Here is a 21,938-nt window from a genome sequence, read left to right as displayed (position 1 = left end):
GCTATCTCAGAAACTTCCACCTCCTCACTTCCTGTGGCCCCTCTCCAGCCCACTCCCAGTGCCTGTCTTTGTTCTGTCTTGGTCAGGCACTCCCTTCCTGAGGCTTCATCTGCCTTTCCCCACTCTTCTTGTCACCTTCAGTCACCACTGCCCTAGTGGGCAGCTCCTGCCCACTGTCACTCTTGTGCACCCAACTTCTTGTCCCCTGACAGACCTGCTGTTTTCCTTTGCTGTGTGACCTTGGGCAAGTTTCTTAGCCTCTCTGAGTCAGTTTCCTCACTTGTAAAATTCATTTTTTAACTTACCGAGCACCTTATTGTGTGCTGGGCCCTGCATTAGGCACAGGTACCAGAAAGATGAGTGGGCATAGGCCCTGCCCTGGAGCCCCAGTGTAGGAGGTCTTATAATCATGGCAGGATGACTTCATGGGTGCTTGGGAAAAGCAAGTGACATTCTGCCATGGGAGGGTTTATAAACTAAAGTATAATGCATATGGAAAGAACGTTGGTTACTGGGGCTCCTGGGTCCATCACTTTTAGGATAGAACAAGGCCACTCTTGAGTCTGGAGGTCCCGTCAAGCCTGGTGCCTGTGCACCCGCTCTATTCTGTGGCATCTGAGCTCTTTCGTGTATGGAATGCATGGGCCTGTGCACCCGTGTATGAGGGGCGCCAAGCGGTAGAGGGCGGGGCCTGGACACCACATCCAGAATGTAAAGTAGGGGAGGGGGAGTTCTGGGAGCTATTTGGAGTTCTCTGAATGTGGTTTGACCTGATTTTTAAAACCTCTTATACAACTTGTCGGGAGTTAGTGAAACTGCCTTTAGTCAGTGGGAAGAGAGCCAGATTTTTAAAAAATCTTATTGGAGTGTCACAGGATGTGAGATGTCACTTCTTAGCCCTCACAGCTATTTGTGAGCCTGTGTCTGTCCCCTGCCTGGCTTGGGAACTCCTGCAGGACTGCAGTAGTGTCTCGTTCTGCTCGAGTCCTAGAGCCCAGCCCAGGACCTGCCCCAGAGTCAGCCCAGGGAGGCTGAGTGGAGGTGCAGGCAGAACACTGGGGCTCAGAGAGGGGAGAGCTGACTTCTAGCTGGGGAGTGGGTAGGGGAGGTCTCAGAGGAACATGCAGGCTGAGTCATGATGATGAGAATACTGCTGAGCCCCTGCTGCTGCCAGGCACTAAAGTGGCTCCGGTATTATCCTTATTTTATAGATGAAGAAACTGAGGCCCAGAGAGGTTGAGCAAGCTTCCCAGGGTGACACAGCCAGTATTTGAACTTAGCTTAACTCCAGAGCTCTTGTTCTCAAGCACCGTGTCTTGGCACCTAGGCAGAATTTGAATGTGCAGTGACTAGAGAAGGGAGCCCCCTAGGAGGGCAGAGTGTGGGCAGAGAGCCGTGCCAGGGAGCCGACTCCTGTGTTTGGGTGGGGGGATGGGAGAGCAGTGAGGGGCTGACGTTGGAAATGAGCCAACAGCCCTCTCCACCACACAGCGGGACAGGACGTTCCTGAGTGACGTGGGGTCTCTGAGCAGGCGTTCCCTCATGCAGGCTGGTGGACAGGAGCCCTGCGAGCTGGCTTTTTCTCCAGTTTCACAGGCCCTCAGTACCTGTGTGAGCCCGTTGTTGTGTATCATAGAAGCTGGCAGGACCCTTCTTCATGAAAAGAGAGGGCTCTCCGAGGGGTGGTCCATGGAATTCACTTTCCCCAGCCTTCCTGTATGCGGCTTCACACTAGCCCCTTACTCTCTCTGAGTCTGTTTCACCATCTCTGCTGGAAGGAGTTGCCTTGTTAGAGTCACTTTCAAGTCCTTTGAGCATAACATTAAGAACTAGAATCTGGGACAGAGCAGCTGAGATTGAATCCTGACTCTAACTCCCTGTCTTGGTGACCTTGGACAAGTTACCCAGCTGCTCTGTGCCTCAGTTTTCTCATCTGTAGAATGGCGACAGTGTACAAATCTACTCCATAGGGGTTGTTGAGAGCATTAAAAGAACTGAGTATAGCCCTGGTTGCTGCTCTCAGTACTTAATTGTCTTATGATTGGGCATGTCCCATCCTTGCTTTCTCCAGCCCCTGATTGACCCCGAGACTCAGTGGAGAGGGAGGGTCTGGGGTTTGGAGGCTCTCTGGCCACCCACAGAGCTCCTGTAAGGCCAGGGATGCTTGGATTTGCCCCATCTGCTGGAGCGCGTTAGCGCTATAGACGTTGAGATCATCGCTGCCAGTGGCCGCCCAGCCTCAGCCAAGCTCTTGCAACATTCCCCAGGGCTCTGGGGGTTCCTTGTGCCCCAGTCCTGCGTGGGCAGAGCTCCGGGCAGGTGGCACGTTTTGGCAGGTCCTCAGTGGTGTCATTGGTAAGGAGTTTCCTGTGGCTGCGCTTGTTAGGACTGAGGAAATACAATTTTTACAGTCCTCTTTTGTTCTTCCCAGATGCTAATAAACTGTTTAAAATTTGGTTAAAATGCTGCTTCTCAAAAGAAAGGGAGGTGTTTTGGGAATTCTGTTCCCTGTTAGTTTGAGGTCATTGAGTTTGGTCTGGGGAGAAGGCTGGATCCAGTGCATTTTTGTTGTCCGGTGAATGTGTTTGGCATTTACTTCTGCAGGGTCCTATCTTCCTGGAACAGCAGGGCACAAGTTAGAAAGCACCTGCATCCAAAGCTCTGGGATAGGAGTGTGAGCCCCTCTGTGTCTGTGATGGTGCAGAGGAAAGCTCAGGGGGTGGGATTCCTTGCCTCTTGACTCACTGTAAGATCTTGGGCTAGTCACTTCCCCTGGGCTGGGTTTGTGAAATCCTGTGGATAATCGTGAGATAATAGTGGGATTACATGAGCCTGTTTTCTGCTAGAGACCAGTGATTCTCAGTCTTCACTGCATGGTACAATCACCCAGGGGAGCTTTTAGAAAACTCTGATCCCAGGCCCCACCTTAGACCACTTAACTGTTATTTAGGGCAGAGCTCAGGCTTTGTGAAAACTCCACAGGGGATTCTAATGTACAGCCTGTTGAGAATCTTAGGACTAGCCCAGAGGTGGGCACTCTGTGGTCCTTGAGCCAAATCTAGCTGCTGCCTGTTTTTTTAAGTAAAGTCTTATTGGCACACAGCCACATCCCTTCATTTAGCTGTGTGTGATTGCTTTTGCATCAGAGTGGCAGTTGAGTTGAGTGGTTGCCATAGAGGCTATATGGCCAGTGAACCAAAATAAATTAACTGTTTGATTCTTTACAGAAGTTTGCTGACCTCTCTTGCTAGACTCTCCCTTTCTTGAGGGCAGACACTGAGCTGTTTGTCCTTCTGTCCCCAGGACCTAGCCTAGCACAGACATAGCTAAATTCCAGGACAGAAGTGGCTTGGGTCTGTCCCAACCTATCAGACGCTGTTGGGGGAAGAGGCCTTACCTTAGCCTGGGCTGAGACCCTTCCCCACTGAGTGGCCTGGGTCCCACCCTGGAGATCCCCTGTCTCGTCTCTACCTGGATGGTGATGCCATCTCTCTGAGGGCAGGCATGTCGAGCCTCCCACCCTCAACATACTTTTAGGAAATTTATCAGTTGTACTACAGAGCAGCACCCTTTGGGCTCTAAAGCTTGGGGGCTTCTTGTGGAAGTGAGAGAAGGTGGTGTACTTTTATAAGGTTGGACCAACCCCTGCCTCTGTGACCCTCAGTCCCATGCTTTGGGGTGCTGTAAAAATCCCAGGAGGAGCATGGAATTTTCAGTGGCAAAGGATCTTAGTCTAGGTCCTTCTGCTGGCTCAACCATGTTCTGCCTGGACATAATCTGTGACAGGGAGCCTCCTAAAATATCCTGTTCTATTTTGAAGAGCTTTGTTTGATCAAATCTTCCTGAAATTGAGTTGAAATCTTTTTCATAACTTCCACTGATTGGTCCATATTCTGTTCTCTCTGACACCACAGAACACGTCTGCATCTGGTTCCAGGGATTAACCACCCATCTGCATTGTGCACACACGCCCCTGAATCTTATCTAGAACATACACACTCCTTCGTCTCTTCAATTATGCTCACGAGACGTGGAGTCCAGGCTCTTTATCATCCTGGTGGCAGCTCTTAATTAAAGTGCAGGGCCAGAGCCTGCACTTTAATGGTCCAGTGGTGCTCAGAATTGTGCAGATTGCAGGGAGACAGTTTCCTCCCTGGTGGTGGAAGTCCTGAGGTCACACCACTGTCAACGCAGCCAGTGGGCAGGTTGGATTTTGGGAAGCTGTTAGACCCCGTGAGCACAGCATCACTTTTATAAAGTTCCCAAGGACCCCTGGGTTCTTGATATCTATATATCTCCAGTGGTCCTCAGAATTGTGCAGATTGCAGGGAGACAGTTTCCTCCCTGGTGGTAGAAGTCCTGAGGTCACACCACTGTCAACGCAGCCAGTGGGCAGGTTGGATTTTGGGAAGCTGTTAGACCCCGTGAGCACAGCATCACTTTTATAAAGTTCCCAAGGACCCCTGGGTTCTTGATATCTATATATCTCCAGTGGTCCTCAGAATTGTGCAGATTGCAGGGAGACAGTTTCCTCCCTGGTGGTAGAAGTCCTGAGGTCACACCACTGTCAACGCAGCCAGTGGGCAGGTTGGATTTTGGGAAGCTGTTAGACCCCGTGAGCACAGCATCACTTTTATAAAGTTCCCAAGGCAGTGGAGACCCCTGGGTTCTTGATATCTATAGCAAGTTACAGTGTTGTTTCTCCATCCTGCCCACCTGCAGTTGGCCCTGTGGAGAGTCAGTGGACTTCCCGGAGGCCTCTGTCTCTTCCTGGCTTGCCCTCAGGGCTGAGAGGCACACACCCAGCCCCCTCACCTGGCAGATGGGAAGTGTGGTCTTGAGAGAGCTTCAAGGGCCCTGAGATTATGAAATCACTGGGCCAGGAACGAGGTTAATATTTTTAATGGCAAAGGGTGAGCCCCATTATTTCCCCAGCTCATTAATCAATGGTGGAACCCGTTTTACCTGTTAAGTGCCCTGTGTGGGGAGTTCATGAATGGGAATCCAATTTTCTGTTTAAAACCCAAGCTACCTCTCCCCTTCTTAAATCCGGGAGGCGGTTCTGGGGAGGGTGTCGGTATTTTATAGCAGTTCTTTTCTTAGGTGGAAAAGGCTGTGGGCAGCCTTTGAGAGCCCTCCCTGCCTTACCAAGCCAACTCACCTGGCCAGGGATGCAGGAAAGCAGTCCCTGAGCTGGAGATGCTAGTCCTGACAGCTCTAGGGCCATCGATTAAACCTGTTGCCCACAGATTGAAGGATGGACATGACAGAATTGTGGGGAGAGGGGGAATGTAGTCAGATCACTCAGGCGGACCAAGTCAGAGCCCTTTCAAATTGGTTGGTCAGCTGGGGCAATGTCTCCAAGGGAGTGCATTCTTCTGGGGTCTGTGGGTTGAAAGTACCCCCTCCCCAGTTAGGTGGCTTAGTCACTTGTGTTATCCTCACCCAAGAACTGGGCATGATAGAGCACCCATAAAGGTGATGAGGTGCTCCCTTTGATCTTAGGAAAGCACTGCTTTGAGTTATTCCTGGATCCTGCCCCCACCTTAGGCACCATCACTACCACCTCTGGGGTATGAAGGCTCATAGGGATTTCAAACTGGCCACCCTGACCCCAGGACCCCTCCTCTACAGACAGAACATCTTTGGTTCCTCCAGTCCTCGTTGCATGTGTGGACATTTGGTTTTTTCCAGTCCTGCTTGGCTTACCCTAACAAGATGAAAAATGAACCATTGTACCACAAAATCCACTCCCATTTTGCAGTGAGAAAAATGAGATTTACTTTACAGTCACCTTTGAAAATAACAAGAACTTACTGCATGCTGGGAATGCCCAAGTATTAATTCTTATTAATGAAGCAGGGGGCAGCGTTCAGGTTCATCTTCTGACTCTCATTCCCCTCCTGTGCTGTGTGATGCTTCTGTGTGCAGAGGTTTGGGGATGTGGGGAGGGGGCCCTGGGGCCTCTCCACTGCCTCATGGCTGCTGCGAACACCTTCACAACAACACTGGTGCTCATTCCCTCTAATGTAAGGACCTGCCTGCTCTGTCCTGTGCTACTCTTGGTTGTAGGTTGTGGGGAGTAGGAGCAGATGGGATCCCTGGCAGGAAGGAGGAGGCAGTAGGGGATGGAGGGATGTAATTGCTGGAAGCTGAGCACAGAGCTGGCTGCTTCCCCAGGTGTGGCCCGGGCAGGTTGCAGGTGTGATCCAGTCATGGGTGGCTGAGGAAGAGGAAGAGAGACTTCTACCACCCAGCTGACTGAGGGAGTGTCAGGGGTGGCCCTTGCCCAGGGTTGGCACATCTGAGCCAAATTGGCAGCACTTCCTCTTCTTCCTTTCAAACCTCCCTTCAGAGATTTCCTCCTGCTATTGGGAAGGGACCCAGGATTTTCGAAACTCATGCAACAGGCCGTAGGTGGCACAGAAGAGCCAAAGGTTTGGAGGGAGTCTGGCCGGAGTTGAAACCTGCACTGCTTTGTGTGCTCTGAGGCCTCCAGGAAACTACAAAACCTCTCTGGGCTTCATTTTCTCATCTGAAAATGACGTAATTAGGAGGATGAAATAAGACGATGTATAAAATAGCAGTCTTGCCTGCCACATGGTAGGCATTCCCTTCATCATCAGCATCACCTCCGAGCCCCTTGCCAGTTCTGATCCTCTAGCACGCTCAGGCTCTTGGAGGGGCCTGGTCTCAGGGCCTCAGGTCCTGGCAGAGAAGTGTGTGAAGACAGGAAGCTGATGGTGGGTTGGGGATGTCTCTTGATGGTGCAAGGGGATGGGTCTCCCCAATCACTTGATTAACACAACAGCAGTGGTGCTCTTTTGAAATTGGTAAATCTGGGACTCCGTTCAAGATGCCTTTGCCTCTCTTTAAAAAAGATAGGACCTTTCTGGTAGCAGGTGACTTATGACCTTTGGAAGGGGATTTTACAACGTGAACCAATAATTAGGGCCATTTCGTGCCTGATTCATGAAGCTACTGTCAAGCGCAGCATTGGCATTTCGTGGAGGCCCGTCCTCTGTGGTCTAGAATGTGCCCTTGGAGTGAGGGCAGGGAAAGCCAGCCCCCTTAAGTGGTGGATGTACGCCAGACCATTGAAACCCAAAGAAGGGCTTCAGTTTTGAGATAGTGCTGGAAGTACTGAAATGCCCATGTGTTCCAGTGTTTCCCCCCAAAACATAGTGACCTCCAATGGATTTAGAAAAATAAAAAGTTAGGGATTGTTTTTATGAAGCTAAATTCATTTACTTTAAAGGACTTTGCTTTATTCTCAATTTCCTTTTTACCGTTTTTGTTATTGTTCTTTCCTTTAGAAAATGCAGGTGAGGACAGGTGGCAGTTGGATTTCTTATAGTGTTGTGATCCTGTGTCTTTTCACCTCCTTTTTTGTAATTAGAGTTGTCTCTGAAATCCAGAATTCCAGCCCCGAGGACCCACCCTAACTTTCCCATTTTACAGATTGGGAAACTGACAAGGAGTGTGACTTAGCTAATGGTGCCCAGCTGGAGAGAGGAAGGGATTAGAGTTTGGGCCTCAAGCTTCCCATGGAAACTTCTTGATGTGGAAGACATCAGAATCTGCTGTAGAATTTGTGGGGTCCACCCAATACAAAATTAGAATGCGCAGCCCCCTTGTTCAAAAATTACTAATAATTTCAAGATGGCGACAGCAGAGCATTAGTCAAGTCAGAGCCCTGTGTGACTGCAGAGGCCACATGCCCATGAGGCTGGCCCTGAGCATCATAAATGTCAAACTCCCTGAAGCACTGGCATTTTAAAATACCAACCTATAGTACTTAACTCAAGAAATGAAATGCACTGTGCTGTGTCTTTGAAATTCCCTGAAATCCCCACTTAGAGCATTTCCTCTGCTCTCCATAGCCATCTGTGAAGAAGCCTAAGGTTAGAGAAAGAAGCCAGTGGGAGGAACTATAGAGGTGAGGCCTCTTATAAACCTGGAGGAAGGAGGCAGGACAGGGGGTGGTTATCAGGACTTTTTCTGCCATCTCACCCGCTAGTGTTTGCTCTGGTGGCTCCATTATCTCCAGCGAAGGGTGTCATGCATCACTGAGGGCCAGTGGGTCTGGGGTCACCTGTCACAGGAGCCTGGGCCAGGCAGATAACCGGGCTGGTACAAAAGACCAGGGTTCATGGCCACAGCTGTTGGTCAATGCCTTCACTGGACTTTGCTCACTGGATTTTTTTTGGTTTAGGGCAGACCACAGCCCTTCTCTTTGCCCGTTGGCTATGATAGAGGGCACACATCTAACCTCACAGCACATCTGGAAAAAACGAATGGAGGCCTGCTGGAGCCCGTGGGTGGGCAGGCATATGTGCCTTCATGGACATGCACATACATGCATGTCTAGGTGCAGATGCACGTGCTAGGCGTTCATGTATATATTTACTTATTTTATTTACTAAACTCTTAAATAATCCTTATCTTGTGCTGTGTGCATGGTTCTAAGCGTTCAACAAATGTTAAGACACTTAATTCTCATAGCAACCTCATAAGGTAAATCTTAGTACTATTTCCACCTTATAAGTGAGGAAACTGAGGACTGAGAGTAAGTCATGTGACTTGCCTAAGGTCATGCAGCCAGTTAGTGGCCCAGCCAGGAAGCATGCAGGTGCTTCAGTGAAAACTGCTTGTTTCTAATGCCCTAAGCACTAGTGCCCCTTATCGGCATGGATGTCAGGCATCCCCCTGGAGAGAAATGTCCCAAAAGACACTCTGTTGATTCATTAAGTCATTGACTCATCGAGCATTTACTTGGACCCGATTCCATGATTTTGTACAGTCCCCATTGGAGTTGCAAAGCCATTATCTGCCCACAGCCTCGTGAGGGGGGTATGACAGGGAGATTCTTCTTCCCATTTCACAAATGAGGAAACTGAAACTCAAAGGACAGCAGTGATGTGGTCAGGCCTGGGGCCAAGAGGGACGGGAGCCTGGGTCGATCTGATGGGCCCCCATATTGCTTCATTTAGGGGTAAACTACCAGGTGTGAGGCTCTTCCCAGCCCCAGGCAGCCGATGCTGTCAGGCCCCACCAAGTCCCTCCTGCTCGCCAGTCTGCCCTTCTCCAGCTGGCTGGTATCCACATTTCTGCCCAAGGGCTTCACGCAGAACCTGGAATGAGGCAGCCACTTATGAGGCAGGCCAGAGGTTGGGGCCCAAGAGCAGCCTCCAACAGTGATGAGCAGGAGTTAGCTGGTGTCTGGTCCCCAATCCCCTCGCCCTTGGTAAAGTGATTCTGAGCAGTGGGTTGTGTACGGTTTCCCAGTTTCCCTGTGGAGTGGTGCTCGGTTGTCCACCTTGGTAGCTACTGCGTTCCCCTCCGCCGCCCATTTCCTCATCTCTTGTAAGTGTCAGCTCCCAAATAAACTGCTTGCACCTGAGTCCCAGCTTCAGGGTCTGGGGAACCCAGACTAAGGTACCTGGCCTGTGGCATGTCAGAGGTAGGAATAGCATCCTTTTCGAGTTCTCCAGTGCCTTCGGCTGTGCCAACAGAGTGTGCTGGCCATTGTGTTATCCCTTGGTCCATTGACTCAGTCTCCTTCTACCCCTGGAGAAAGGTGTTTTCCTGTGAAGGTGGGAGAGCTCAGGCTCAGAGAAGAGGACATACCCAGAGCCCCACAGCTGATAAGAAGCCAGGAAGCGCTGAAGCTCCAGTCTCTGAATCCAGTACTGCCCTGTACATCCCTGCAGGCCCCAGCTCCTGCCCAGCACACCTTGTGGGGGCTCTGCTGTGCCCCAGGGGCTGGCTGCTGTGTGGAGGGAACCTGCCTCCCAGCAAAGAGCTCATCACCTGGCACATCATAAACATGGAGTATTGAACAAGCCACTGACACCGTTACAGACATATGACATTGCAAAGCTCTGTCCCCAGTAACCTCCCCATACATTAGGAGGGTGCCAAGTACATACAAGAAAAAGTGCTTTGAGGTTCAAGGACAGCTTCTTGGCCTAGAGGACAGCATGTGAGAAAGAGTTAATCAAAGCTTGGTTGCTGGAGGATTCGAGAAGTTGCATTATTTTAAAAAGTGAATCACCATTTATTGAGCACCGACTATTAAGCTGAATATAATTGGAAACCCTCAGATACAGTGGTGGTGATGTGGTGGTAATTATGGCCGATGCTCTGTGTCCTCAATAAAAAGCCAGTGACTCTGGGGGTGGGCAGCTATTTGGTGCTGCTCGTGTCTGAAAGGCAGTCGGCCTGGCCTGCCTTGAGGCTCCCATGTTGGAAATGTGCATGACTCATCCTAATGGGCCTCATTCAGAGAGAAGACCCTTGGCTTAGTAAGAGTCCTGCACGACTGTTGCTGATTATTGAAATGCACTGTGCCAGCCCGAGCCCTCTCTCCCCTTAATCTCGGCCCTGAGCACAGAGCACATGCTGGTGGGAAGGCCACTCCTGCTCACTCCTGGGCCCTGCATAGGGCTCAGAGGTCCAATTTCCAGAGGTGCTGCAGCCCTCAGGAAAGGCCTTGGTTTCTAGGTGCTGTGTTTTTGCTTCACATACTTTTCCTGTGAGTCCACTGGAGAAGTTGTTCTTACTAGACAGAGCCTCCTATTACCGTGAGAAAGCCTCACGGGCATTCCCAATTGTTTCCTGGGAAGGGAGTTGCAGGTGGGATGGAAAAACGACTCAAATTCAGCTGTTTAAAACCCGTTTTGGAAATAGGCAGGCTGTAAATATATATGTAGGTTACCAAATGACAGGTTCTTGTGCGGCTGGAATTTGGTAGGAGTCCGGTTTTGTCACCCTGCTAATAAGCATTCTATTCCTGGATATCTGGGTGACCTCCACAGGACCCTGGATGACCTCCACAGGACCCTTCCCCTTCCCTGGCCTTGGTTTCCTCCTCAGTAAGAGGAGAAAATCCATCAGGTTGGATGATGGGTTGAGATGATGATAATTGCGTGATAATTGCAACTGATGTTTCTTGGGCTCTTGCTGTGTGCCGGGCCCTTTCTAAGTGCATCACTCAGAATGGCTCATTGAGTCCTCATCCCATTGTCATTGTATAGATGAAGAAGCTCCGGCACAGAGAGGTAACTGACTTTCAGATCCTGATGCGACAGTCTCCTATCCTTCCAGCCCTGAGTGCCGTGCAAGGGAAAGAAAAAGATCTCGGTCTTACCCTTCATGTCCCAGGTCTGATCTGCGAGCACTTTCTAGGGAGTGGCCCCAGACACAGGAGGGCACCTGTACCCCCTTGAGCAGAAAGCTTGGAAAAAGGGACTGTCAGGGGAGGTTGATGGGGTTTGGAGGAGGGCTGGGCAGTGTTGAGCCAGAGCTCCAGGGAGGACGAAGGAAGGCCCAGTGGGTGACCCCAGGTGGGCTGAGCCTGGCCTGGCACCCACCTGCCACAGGGAGCTGTGGGTGGGGATGCGGGTGGGGTTGGAGGTCTTTGCAAGAGGAGCTAGGGGGCTTTTCCTGAGGGGTGGATATGTCTGAAATTTTTAGGAAAGATTTCAAGAGAAAAATTGGATAGCCATCCAAGTATTGCAGAAACCTTGTGGACCTGGGAGTGAGGAAACATTTGGTTATCTGTTTATGACATTGACCTTTACTCCCAGGACCTTCTGCTCCCCAGTGGATTCATGCTTTTCAGGCTATGGATAGTGGTGCATATTGGGATTCCAGGTGAGGTTTCCTTTGCACAGATTACACACATAAAAGTTTGAAACCCACAGGGCTAGACTGTCTTCAGGGTCCTTTTAGCTCTGACCTTACCTGTAATGACGCCACAGACCCCCGGGTGCTTCTATCCTTGGGAGGAATGCACTGAATTCTCTATCCATAGCCCTGGCTGAAAGCAGTTAAGAAATTCCAGGATTGAGCTATTTCTGTGTTCAAAATAGAACCTCCCACTGCTTGAGAGACGCTGAGAAGCTGGTCCCTGCCACACAACAGTGAGGTTCTGGGGTAAACAAGGCCGTGCCAGGCTCTGCTCCAGCAGCCTCCCACCTGGAACCCACAGCCTTCTCCACAGGGTGAAACTGAAGGAGGGTGGGGTGTGCAGGTGAGTAGAGGGGAGGCGAGCAAGCAGGGCCCTAGAGGCGCTGACAGAGGCTGTAATTTAGAATGCATTTTTCCCGACAAGTTGGAGCCTGCAGGTGTCTAAGCAAGCAGCTGTGGCCGTGGGAGGGGTAGGACTGGAAAGACCAGTGGAGACCACCGCCTCCTGACATGCGGGCCAGGTAACTGGCTAGTTTGTAAAGAAGCGTTTGCAGTAAAGCACCCAAGCTCTGCACGAAGAAACACATGGCAGCTACTTGAGTACTGACGACTGTCCCAAATGACTGAACCGTGAAGCCAGGTGGGCAAAACACCTGACCGCCATGTATGAAAGTGGGGCCTAGAACTTTGAGGTGACTCTGCATGTCTGAGCCAGACCTTAGAGGAGAGAAAGGGAACCAGTCCTCAGAGGTCGGTGTGGAAAAACACCCTCCCCACCATCTGATTTCCAGGAGTTTCAGCTGAATGCGTGAATGTAGCTAATTAATCTTGCCCAAATTAATTTTCTTGCCGTGTCAGAAATGATTAATTAGTGCACCTGTAAGGAGAGTTGGTGTATGATGGTCAAAGCCGGGGACAGAACGAGGCAAGCGAGGGCTGCTTGCTTGTGTCTGTCCCTGTACAGCCTGGTTCTGTGGCACCCCCACCCCCCACCCCAGAGACCTGGACACGGGTGGGGACCAGGAGCACCCTGCCGTCTCAGCACACAGAGGTTAGTGGAGGGCCCTGAGGTTCTCTACCTCTTAGCCAGGTGGCCCAACTGGGAGGTGTCTCTTACCATAGCACAAGAGGGGAAAAAAGGATCGTTCACAAGCGTTTTTCCTTTTGTGGTTGAGAAATGTGACAGCTGTTGTCATGCCTAATTGCAGTCAATTTTCTCTGTGTAATCACTGGGCCCTTGATGGGGGTTTCTTCTCAGGTCTTCGTTTTGTCTTCCCCACTAGATTTTCAGCTTCTTGTGGGCAGAGACACCAGCACTTAACTCAATCCTGGGCACCCAGGAGCTGTCACAACAGCCTGTTCTTTATAAACTACTGACACAACCCCAGAACATCTCATTATTTGCTATTCATGACATTCATGTGAAGCTGAGAAAGCAATTTTGCCCCATTTCACAGATGAGTTGCTGAAGCTCAAAGAGACAAAGGAGAGTTACCCAACAAGGGTATAGTAGAGCCAGCTCGGCTCCAGAACTGCCTGGGCTGTTCCTGCTTGGCGCTGTCCTTTCTGGGGCGCCACTTGTCTTTCTGTGTGTTTGCACAGCCCCAGCAGTTGCCACAGCCCACCTGCCACTGTCCAGCTCTGGGGCTTTGGAAACACCACCTGCCTCGGTCATGATGGGGGTTCTGCAAACAGCCACCCACCTAGGCCTTCCCTGAAGCTGAAGTTCTGCTGTGGGGCAGCCAAAGCTGTGCTAAATGTGACAGCACAGACAGGTGTTATCCAGTTAGTCGACTTCTTCCCAAAGCAAACGCCCACCTTAGAGCTTCTGCTTGGACACCAAAATGGCAGAAGCTCCTGTTCACAGGCAGCAAGTCCTTTTATTGGCTGTTGGATGTTCTTCCTGACTCACTAAGCTTGCTTCTGTATAATCTGGGTTCATGCAGAACATCTGTCCACTGCCTCCTCTCTGGGCAGCCCCCAGTCATTGGAAGCCCTTTCCAGACCCCCAAATCCTTGTTTCATTAGCACCATCTCTTGGTTGGCATGGCAGCAGAGCCTCCATCTTGGGGGACATCAGGCCTGCCAGGACCTGTGTCACAGTAGGTCCCAAAGGAAGACCAGGACTCCAGTCTGCCAGTCCCCAGATGGGGGCAGAGGCATGGACCCATCTGGCTGCTGCTACCATCTCATGCCCTGCAAGCTGTTTGCTCACCTTCAAGGAGCCCTCCTGGCTCCTAAAGTGGGGAAGAGGGCCGGGTTGCCTCTGTTCCAGAAGGCTGTGTGGCTCCTGGGTTTCAAGCTGGCAAGCCAAGATGAAGTGCCCAAGGCTGTCCCTTCATAATACCCCCGCCCAGCTTGCCCTGCTGCCCCGCACAGCGAGATAGCCAGTTATACACCGTCCCGTATTTTCAGTTGCGTATGATGAATTGCGATAGAGTCAGCACTCGCTGCCTTGCCTAAGGCTGAGAGAGTACATCTCATTTTAGCTGTTTTTTTTAAAGGAGCTCTAATGCCAGGGGGCTTGGTCATTTAATCTGGGGTTCCTGACCTTTCTGAAATGTGCCCAACACTTTGTGGGCCTATATAAACATAATGGAGGGAGCAACAACTTCATCAGTTACAAGATTCCCAAAGAGATCCATGACCCTCAAACCGTTAAGAAAGCTAACGCAGTCTTAATGGTGAATTGTTAAGGAAATGGCCCGACTGGAACCATGTAGAACTTTCCCAGGTGTGTCCATATGCATTTTGCTTTGGAGGGGAGCAGAAAGAAGTCATGGGCCTGGAAAGGACCCAAGACCTCATGGGGTGCTGCCCCCTCACTTTCCAGGGCAAGGAGAACAGCCTAGAGTTGGGGAGACTTGTCTTGCCTCATCCAGCAAGTGGCTAAGCTGGAGCCAGTTCCCACAGACAGTAGAGCACAGGAAGGTGAATGGGGCAGTGGAGACAGTGTGGGCCACGCACTCGTGGAAGGTGGCGACTGCTTCTCCTTGTGTCCCTCCTTTTTAGCAAGTTTGAGTGATTTTAGCAGGGGTGCCTGTGCATTTCAGCAGTGTCTCTTCTCCACAGTCCTGCCAGCCCTCCCTGGAGTGATCTTCCTAGAGAGTTTGCTGAGAGCCAGGTAGTTTTGGCTTGAAAGGGTCTGTGCTTCTAAACAGATTGCCTTGCACGTGTTCACAGCCAGGACCAGCGTGGGCCTGGGCCTCCCTTGTGGGGCAGGGCAGGGTCTTGCCTCCCCCTGCTCAGGCGTGTTGCTCAATCTGGGCCAGCCCACAAGATTGCACAGAGGATGCCATTACCTCCACGTCTCAGATCCTGGAGATGGACCAATGCCTGTGGGATCATCTCACTCCAGTTTATCCGCAGGGAAGAAAGCAAGAGAGAGCTGCATTTAACACTGACTTCTTGCTTCACATTAACGAACAGGACTGAGAAATACCTGGGAAAATTGAAATTCCAGAGTAATATCTGGAGGTTTAGTTTTTGATTGGTGGGCCAGAGGGCTGGCTCTAGCTTAACATTTCCTAAACTTTACTCATAAGAATCACCCAAGTTGCTTATTAAATATACAAATTATTGGGGCTAGGAATCTGCTTTTTTAAACAAAGGTTCCAGGCCATGCCTATCTTCAGGCAAGTTTGGGAAACAGTTTATCTATCTGTACCAAAAATAACCTGTGAAAAGGAGTACACTTTTAAAAGTTTGGTTTTGTGTATACTACATTAGTAAGGCTTTTTGTTTGTTTGTTTGAAAAATGTGTTAACATTATAGACAAGTTTCCTTTTATTTCTGCTCATTACCTCACTCCCAGTCCCCTCTCCTCCCAGAGGAGATATCAGTCTGAAGTGTCTGTCTCCCTAGACGTTTTCTTTACATTAAATAGAGATACAGGTTTCTGTTTTGTTTTTCATAAATAGGTATCATCTTGTATTTATCATTCTATAACCTGCTTACTTTCCATTCAGAGCTATGTCATGGAGAACTAAGTTAGTGCAGGTAGATACCTATAGAGCAACTGCTTTTTTTTAACCTGCTGCATCATATTCCATAATATGAAACTGGCATGGTTTATTTAGCAGTTCCCCTTTGATGGATATAGCAGGGGCTCGCAGTTTCTCTTTATCACTTGCTCCAGGGAGCATCCTTGCCCATGTCTCCCTGTGCACATTTGGGAATAAGTACTGAAAAGTGAAATCACTGAGTCAACCCATGTGCATTTTTGGATTTTAATGGATTCTGCCCAAAGTTATCCTTCAAAGTGGCTCTGCCAATTCACCCTTCCACCCAGAGCCTGTGGAGAGGATCCAGTGCCCCACACAGGTGCAACTGTCTCACTAAAGTGTGTGGCCATGTAGCCAAGTGATGGCACCCACCTTCCTCTACGTCTTCCCTTGGGGATGAATAGGAAGACTACCTCCTATTACAAAGCTAAATCCCCAGGATAGAAACCCTCAGCCTCAGACTGCTGGAGGGAGGGACCAGTTCCACCCAGCAGAGTGGTGCTAAACAGAAAGGAGGCCAGTGGAGTCGACTCCTAGTCTGCAGCCAGCTCCCAGAGCCTTGTCAGAGAGGTGCTGGGTGTGGTGGAATTCTAGAACCCTCTGGACTGCAATGGGCTATGTACAGGGCAATGGGAGGTTAGAACAGGTCTCTCAAGCCTGTTCCCCCTTCCACCCATTTCACTGCTTTATGAGCCTGTGAAAGTCTTTTAGGGGCACTGGGCTGACCTGGGTTCTCCAGTTTTGTTTGAAAGCAAGAAAAGGCCTGCTTGGGGTTTAGCCATAACCTGGCTTCTTTTTCAGAGATGGGCCAGTATGCCCAACCTAGGAGGCTAAGAAAGCAAAAGAAGATGACTACCAGTTAGGCAGCTGCATTCTGACAGCCCCGTCTTTCTGCTGCTCTGCTCTCTGGTAGACTGGTGGGACTGGTGGCCTGGGTTCCCCTCAGCCCCGCGCCTGCCCTAAGGCAGACAGGCCACACGGAGGGTCCAGTGCCCTGCCAGGTCTTTGCCAATCCAAATCAAAGCAGGGAAAGCTTCTCATGCACCCAGGTGACCCGACCTGCAGTGAAGTCCCGGCTAGCTCCCTTCTGCTTGAATTGTTCAATCAGATTTAAGGGACTTGTCCACTAACTGGGGCATTTTAAAGCAAAGCAAAAGCAACCCCACCAGGAATCCAAGCCCGCTTCTGGAGAAACTCATTCCCTTTCTTTTGATTCAGAAAATCAACAGCCTTCACTCAAGCCCCCTGCCTGGCCATCCTGACTTACAGTGAGCCCTGGGCAGCTTGGACAGTGACCGCACTGCCCAGTGCTCGTGCCTGAGGCCTGGGGCACATCACGCGGCACTGTGATTACACTCCCCACTCAACTCTCCTAACACCTGGTTAAATTTTTACTCCAAAAACCAGGACATGATTTTACAAAAGGTCAGACAACTCAGTGAGTGTTTGCCGAGTTTCACATTGCTCAAACCTCAAATTCCCTCACCTCTACCAACCTCACTTTGAAGTTTGAAAGCAAATTGATTAAATATACATTTTAGGAACCTTCCGATTTGCTTCTTAAACTAACAGAATTTTAAGTTTTTTTTTTTTTAAACGGAAGGATTTTCAACTGTCATCAGGTATAACTGGAACCATATGTCAACGAAGACCAGGGGCTTTTCCTGGTTTTAGGATTTGTAAATTCTTATTGAAACGGAAGTAAGCAGGGCAGGCAGCTGGAGGGCCCTGTGACAGCCGAGCTCAGATCTCATTTTAATTAGAAAATACAGATAGCGCCTGCTGAACCGAAGGCCTCCCAGAGCTCCTGTCCCAGGGCGAACAAAGATTTGGTTTATATCCTGCAAGCCTCTGTGTTTGCAAATTACAGAGCACTTCCGAGAGGAGTTGGAATGTTGATTTCTAGATTACGGAGCCTGCAGCCCAACACCCTCCTCAGCTAATCCCTCCAAATGATTTTACTTTCTTGGGGAAATATTTGCTCCCTTCCTCACTGCAGATTAGAGGGAGGGTATTCATGTTGAAAAGAGACAGTAAGGAAGTCCAGGATGAGAGAAATGAGATTAGATGTCACCCACAGCAGGTTCAGCATTTTCTCCATTGGGCTTCTGGCCCCTTGAACTCCGAGACACAAAACCCTATACCAGATCGGCATCTGAGCTGTTCTGTATGACACTGGTTCACGTGTCTGATTTTCTCTCTAATGCATTCTACAAATGGTTGCATAGAAATAGCATATGAAAGACGTTGCTGGCCCTAGTGCTCCCCCACCCCCATCTTTCCCTGCCTGGTGTCATTTGAGCTCAGTGAGTCTCCAGAAAGGCCACGATTACAACAATGTCAGTACCTGGAAGTTCCCCTGCTGGGACTCAAGAGCCTGACCCACAGCCGCATAGATGCAGTGGAGCGGGGGCAGCGGGGCCGCTCATGCTCAAATGATGGGCGCTCCAGCCTTGGGTCTTTCACTGATGCGTGCCCGCTCTTGTCCCAGGAGCAGTGACTCTGTGTGCTATGCCTCTCGTCACCCCCCCCCCCCGCCCCAGCCGCACGCCAGTGACAGGGCTGCTGCCTGCTGGCCCTCTGCGGGCATCCCGTTCCTGGCAGCTGGAGGTCACTCGCTCACCCTGCCAGGGCTGCTGCCACAAACTGCCATTTACCCAGCAGACAAAGAGGGTTTTTCCCTTCCCCTGGGTTTACAGGCTCCTCAAATGCCTTACATTCCAAGAGCTGAGAGAGAGCGGAGACTCCTGTGGTTTCTAATTAAACCCACAATTTAAATAACAATTCATGAAACCCCAAGGGTTGAGAGAAATGCTAACCTACCCCCTCCCAAGAGAGGCAGCTGGGTGGCCCTGGCTGGAAGGCTGAGGATTTGCCCTTTGCCAGATGTGTGACCAAAGAGGCAGAAGTCACAGTGAGTTTGTGGTGGAGCAAGTGTGCATTGAAAGGGAACAGGTTTGGCAGGTTCCTGTCCTTTCCCCTTTGGTGAAGGTGCCCCTCTTGAAGGTTAGGAAGTAAGAAATGGGAGGAAAAGTTGCCGTGTTTGCTCAGCCTTCTACTGAGAACTTTCACCCTTCTCCAGGGAAAATGGAACTTTGTCTCTGAAGTGTTCAAATCCCAGATTCCCACACTCTCGGGGAACTCCCCTCACTGCCCCTACTGCCTACCCCCAGGTGACTGTCCTGTTTGTTGTAGAACTTTACTGTTTTCTGGAATACAGGCAAACGAGGAGGCCAGGAAGGGTCCTGGCAGGCAGAGCATCCAGCCGACAGTCTGGGTTGAGCCCTGCCCGCTCTGGAGCCAGTTTCTGCGTCTGTTATAGGAGGGTCTTCCTATGTGTTTCTTCCAGGGCCCTTTCTGGCCCTGGCAGTCTGTCTGTCCATCCATCCCTGAGCTGCTTTTGTGTTCTCACTGGGCCTGTCTGGGGCCACAGTCATCTTTGCAGAGCGTTGATCTCACCAAATTGTTGTCTGATTAGCCAAGGCATGGTTGTGTTCCAGATTTGGGGAAAGTGGAACGCTGGACGTAATTATCTGTAGACAAGCTCTTCTCTGCCTCAGCTGGCACCAGAAGCGTGTCAGCATTTCCAGGCTTTCTGTGAGCTCCTTTCCAAATTTACTCCGTTTCCATTCCATTAAATTGAGCAAATCATATTCCCTGAGGACACTGTCCAGGTTCTTGCCTCTGTGCTTGTCCACTGGGATGCCCTTCTGTTCTCACTTCACTGTGCCAGGAGTGGCCACCCCACACGCCCAGACTCGGGCCTCTCCCTCGAGAGGGAGCACTGCCAGCCTGGGTCCCTTTGTTACCCCTGTGAGAATCAGAGCTCCCTGAGGGTGGGCACCATCTCTGGTTCCTGCTTCTGCCCCTGACTCCTGGCCTGTCTGGCGCAGGCTCAGTTTATATTTGTTGGAGCCAAGCCTGGCTGTGAACAGAAGTGAAGTAGAAAGCCACAGGTGGACTCACCCCTGCCATCTTCTTCCCCGCAGGTGACCATCGCTGATGACTACTCAGATCCCTTTGATGCCAAGAATGATCTCAAAAGCAAAGCAGGAAAGGGGGAGAGTGCCGGCTACATGGAGCCCTACGAGGCCCAGAGGATCATGACAGGTAAGCGGAGCCCGTGGCACAGAGACTTACAACTCAGCAGCTGGGTAGAGGGGTTGCCCCTTCACACCATCCCCTGCCAGCTTCTACAGGGGAAGGTTTGTGCTTTCAAAGTGGTGGTAAGGAGGCAGCGCTCTGTTGAATCTTCACCACAGTATATCTGTTCATGTTTCACCGACCTCAGGAAGACTCTAACAGGGCACACTGACAGTCCAGATACCAGGGTACCAAGTGCAGTTAATAACCAAGATAGGGACACAGAGGAGCAGCTGTGTGGGTTGGGCCCCCCTGACCCCACAGAAGGCAGGGGCATGAGTCAGGGCACAACGTGCTGCAGAGTGTGGATGGGTGGCCCCCAATTTTGAGGCCTCCAGAACACCTGGCCACTTGGTGAAGGGCTGAGGCAGGAAGCAGTTGACCCATAGGGACTTCAGCCGGACTTCTGGAGGGCCACGTCTTGTGCCCTCTCCCATTTTCCTAGTCTCTCCTGGTAAAGCAGCCTCTGGTGGGCAAGAGGCCAACTGCTGAGTGTGTGTTTGGGGCCAGGGACCTAAGGGTGGGGCAGCCTGCTCTCTTCCAGCAACTCAGGGAAGCAGGTCTGCTGGCAGAATCTTCACCTGAGGCCTTCAGTAACGCTCGTTCCCGCTGTCACATCACCTCACCTCCACCCACGTCCCAGGACCTGCACCAGGCTCCATGAAGCAGCCCTGGCCCAGCTCAGCCCTTGGGGCCTTGCCCTCCCTGTAGCTCCCGCCAGTCTTGCACTCAGCGGGCCTCAGCCCAGGTTTAAGGGGGTGGTAGGTCCAGGAGTGATTCTGGGACTCTGACATATTCATAAGTCAGCACAGCAAAGGATCTTTGAGGTCATCAAAACCCAACAGCCTCATCTTACAGATGGGGAAACTGAGGCTAGGAGGGAGGGGGACTTGCCCGAGGACACACAGCAAGTTGGAGACAGACTGGCAAGCATGGCCTGTGCTCAGCAGGCAGTCTTTGGGGTATCTTGCTGAAGGAAGTGTAATGTTATGTTTAATGCTGGGGTCTCTGGGACATGAGAAAATGGCAGAAGCCATTGAATCTGGAGCCCCTGCCAGGTCCCAGGCTCTGTACTAGGCCCTTTGACATACCCCCTCATTAAGCCTTACCGTGTCCCTGCAAAGGAGGTGTTATCTCATTTCACAGGTGAGGGAGACTGAGGACAAGTAGAAGTGAGAGGCTCAGACCTGCATCTATAGAACACGGAGGCAAGGAGCTGAAGGAGGTGGGGCTGGGACACCTGCTGGGAGCCCAGGCTCTGGGGAGTGTCCACCACTGCCTGGCCTCTTTGGAGTGGAGCCAGGCTCCTCCTGGGTGCTGCCGTGAATCTCGGCAGTGAGGAGATGGTTAGCTGGGTGGAATTGTCCTATGGGACTTTGGCTTTTTAATGAGGCACACCCAGGGGTGCCAGGTCCAAGGCAGGGCAGTTGGAGTTCACCAGAAATCTGTTAAGATCTCAGGCTTTCTCTCTCTGAAAAAGCTTTCTTCTATAGCTGCTCTGTGCTTTCTTCCTACCTTGGAGACTATGCCTAAATTTACCCTTTTTCTTTTTTTACCTTTTTTGTTTTTTAAGGAAATAGGTGATTAAACAGGACGTTTTCTGGTTGTGATGACCTTGCGGCAGCTCTCTTTGACTTGGAATTCTTTGTGTGTAACGTCACCGTCACCACAGGACTGATGGCAGGGATGGGGGCTGGGGTGAGCCAGCACGGCATAAATGTTCCAGGAAATAGCTCACTGAGCTGCCTTGAAGCTCCCGGGGGGGGGGGGGGGGGAGAGCAGGATAAGGAGGCGGTGCTGGGGTCAGCAGCGGAGTAGGAGGTGGCACGGAACAAGTTATATTCAATCTCTTAGGGTGATGTTTTTTGCTGCTGTCATATTTATTGTATGTGTGCACTTAGCTTCTAGTAACTGGGCAGGCATCTTTGGTACGGAGAGTAATGTTGCTGGGAAGAGCGTGGCCTCTCTTGTGCTGGTTTGGAAGGAGCCCAGGCTTGAGCCAAGCAGATCCAGGATGGCCACTTGCCACCAAAGTGACCCCTGGGCCTCAGTTCCCCTTGAGAAGCACAGCCTTAGAGTGGGCAGTCAATAGTATTT

General features: G+C 50.9%; 1 protein-coding gene across 1 annotated transcript in view; it reads left to right on the top strand.

The window, feature by feature from the left end:
• The window catches only part of SHB (SH2 domain containing adaptor protein B), a 126,132-nt gene that overhangs the window by 27,303 nt on the left and 76,891 nt on the right, over positions 1 to 21,938 (top strand). The window contains exon 2 of the mRNA XM_010952907.3: positions 19,688 to 19,808. Within this exon, the coding sequence (XP_010951209.2) occupies positions 19,688 to 19,808 (121 nt within the window). The remainder of the gene's footprint in view (positions 1 to 19,687; positions 19,809 to 21,938) is intronic.

The sequence above is a fragment of the Camelus bactrianus genome, chromosome 4, assembly GCF_048773025.1.
Source record: "Camelus bactrianus isolate YW-2024 breed Bactrian camel chromosome 4, ASM4877302v1, whole genome shotgun sequence".
Taxonomy (NCBI): domain Eukaryota; kingdom Metazoa; phylum Chordata; class Mammalia; order Artiodactyla; family Camelidae; genus Camelus; species Camelus bactrianus.
Note: the sequence above shows the minus strand (reverse complement) of the source record. Positions and strands in the feature narration are given on the sequence as shown.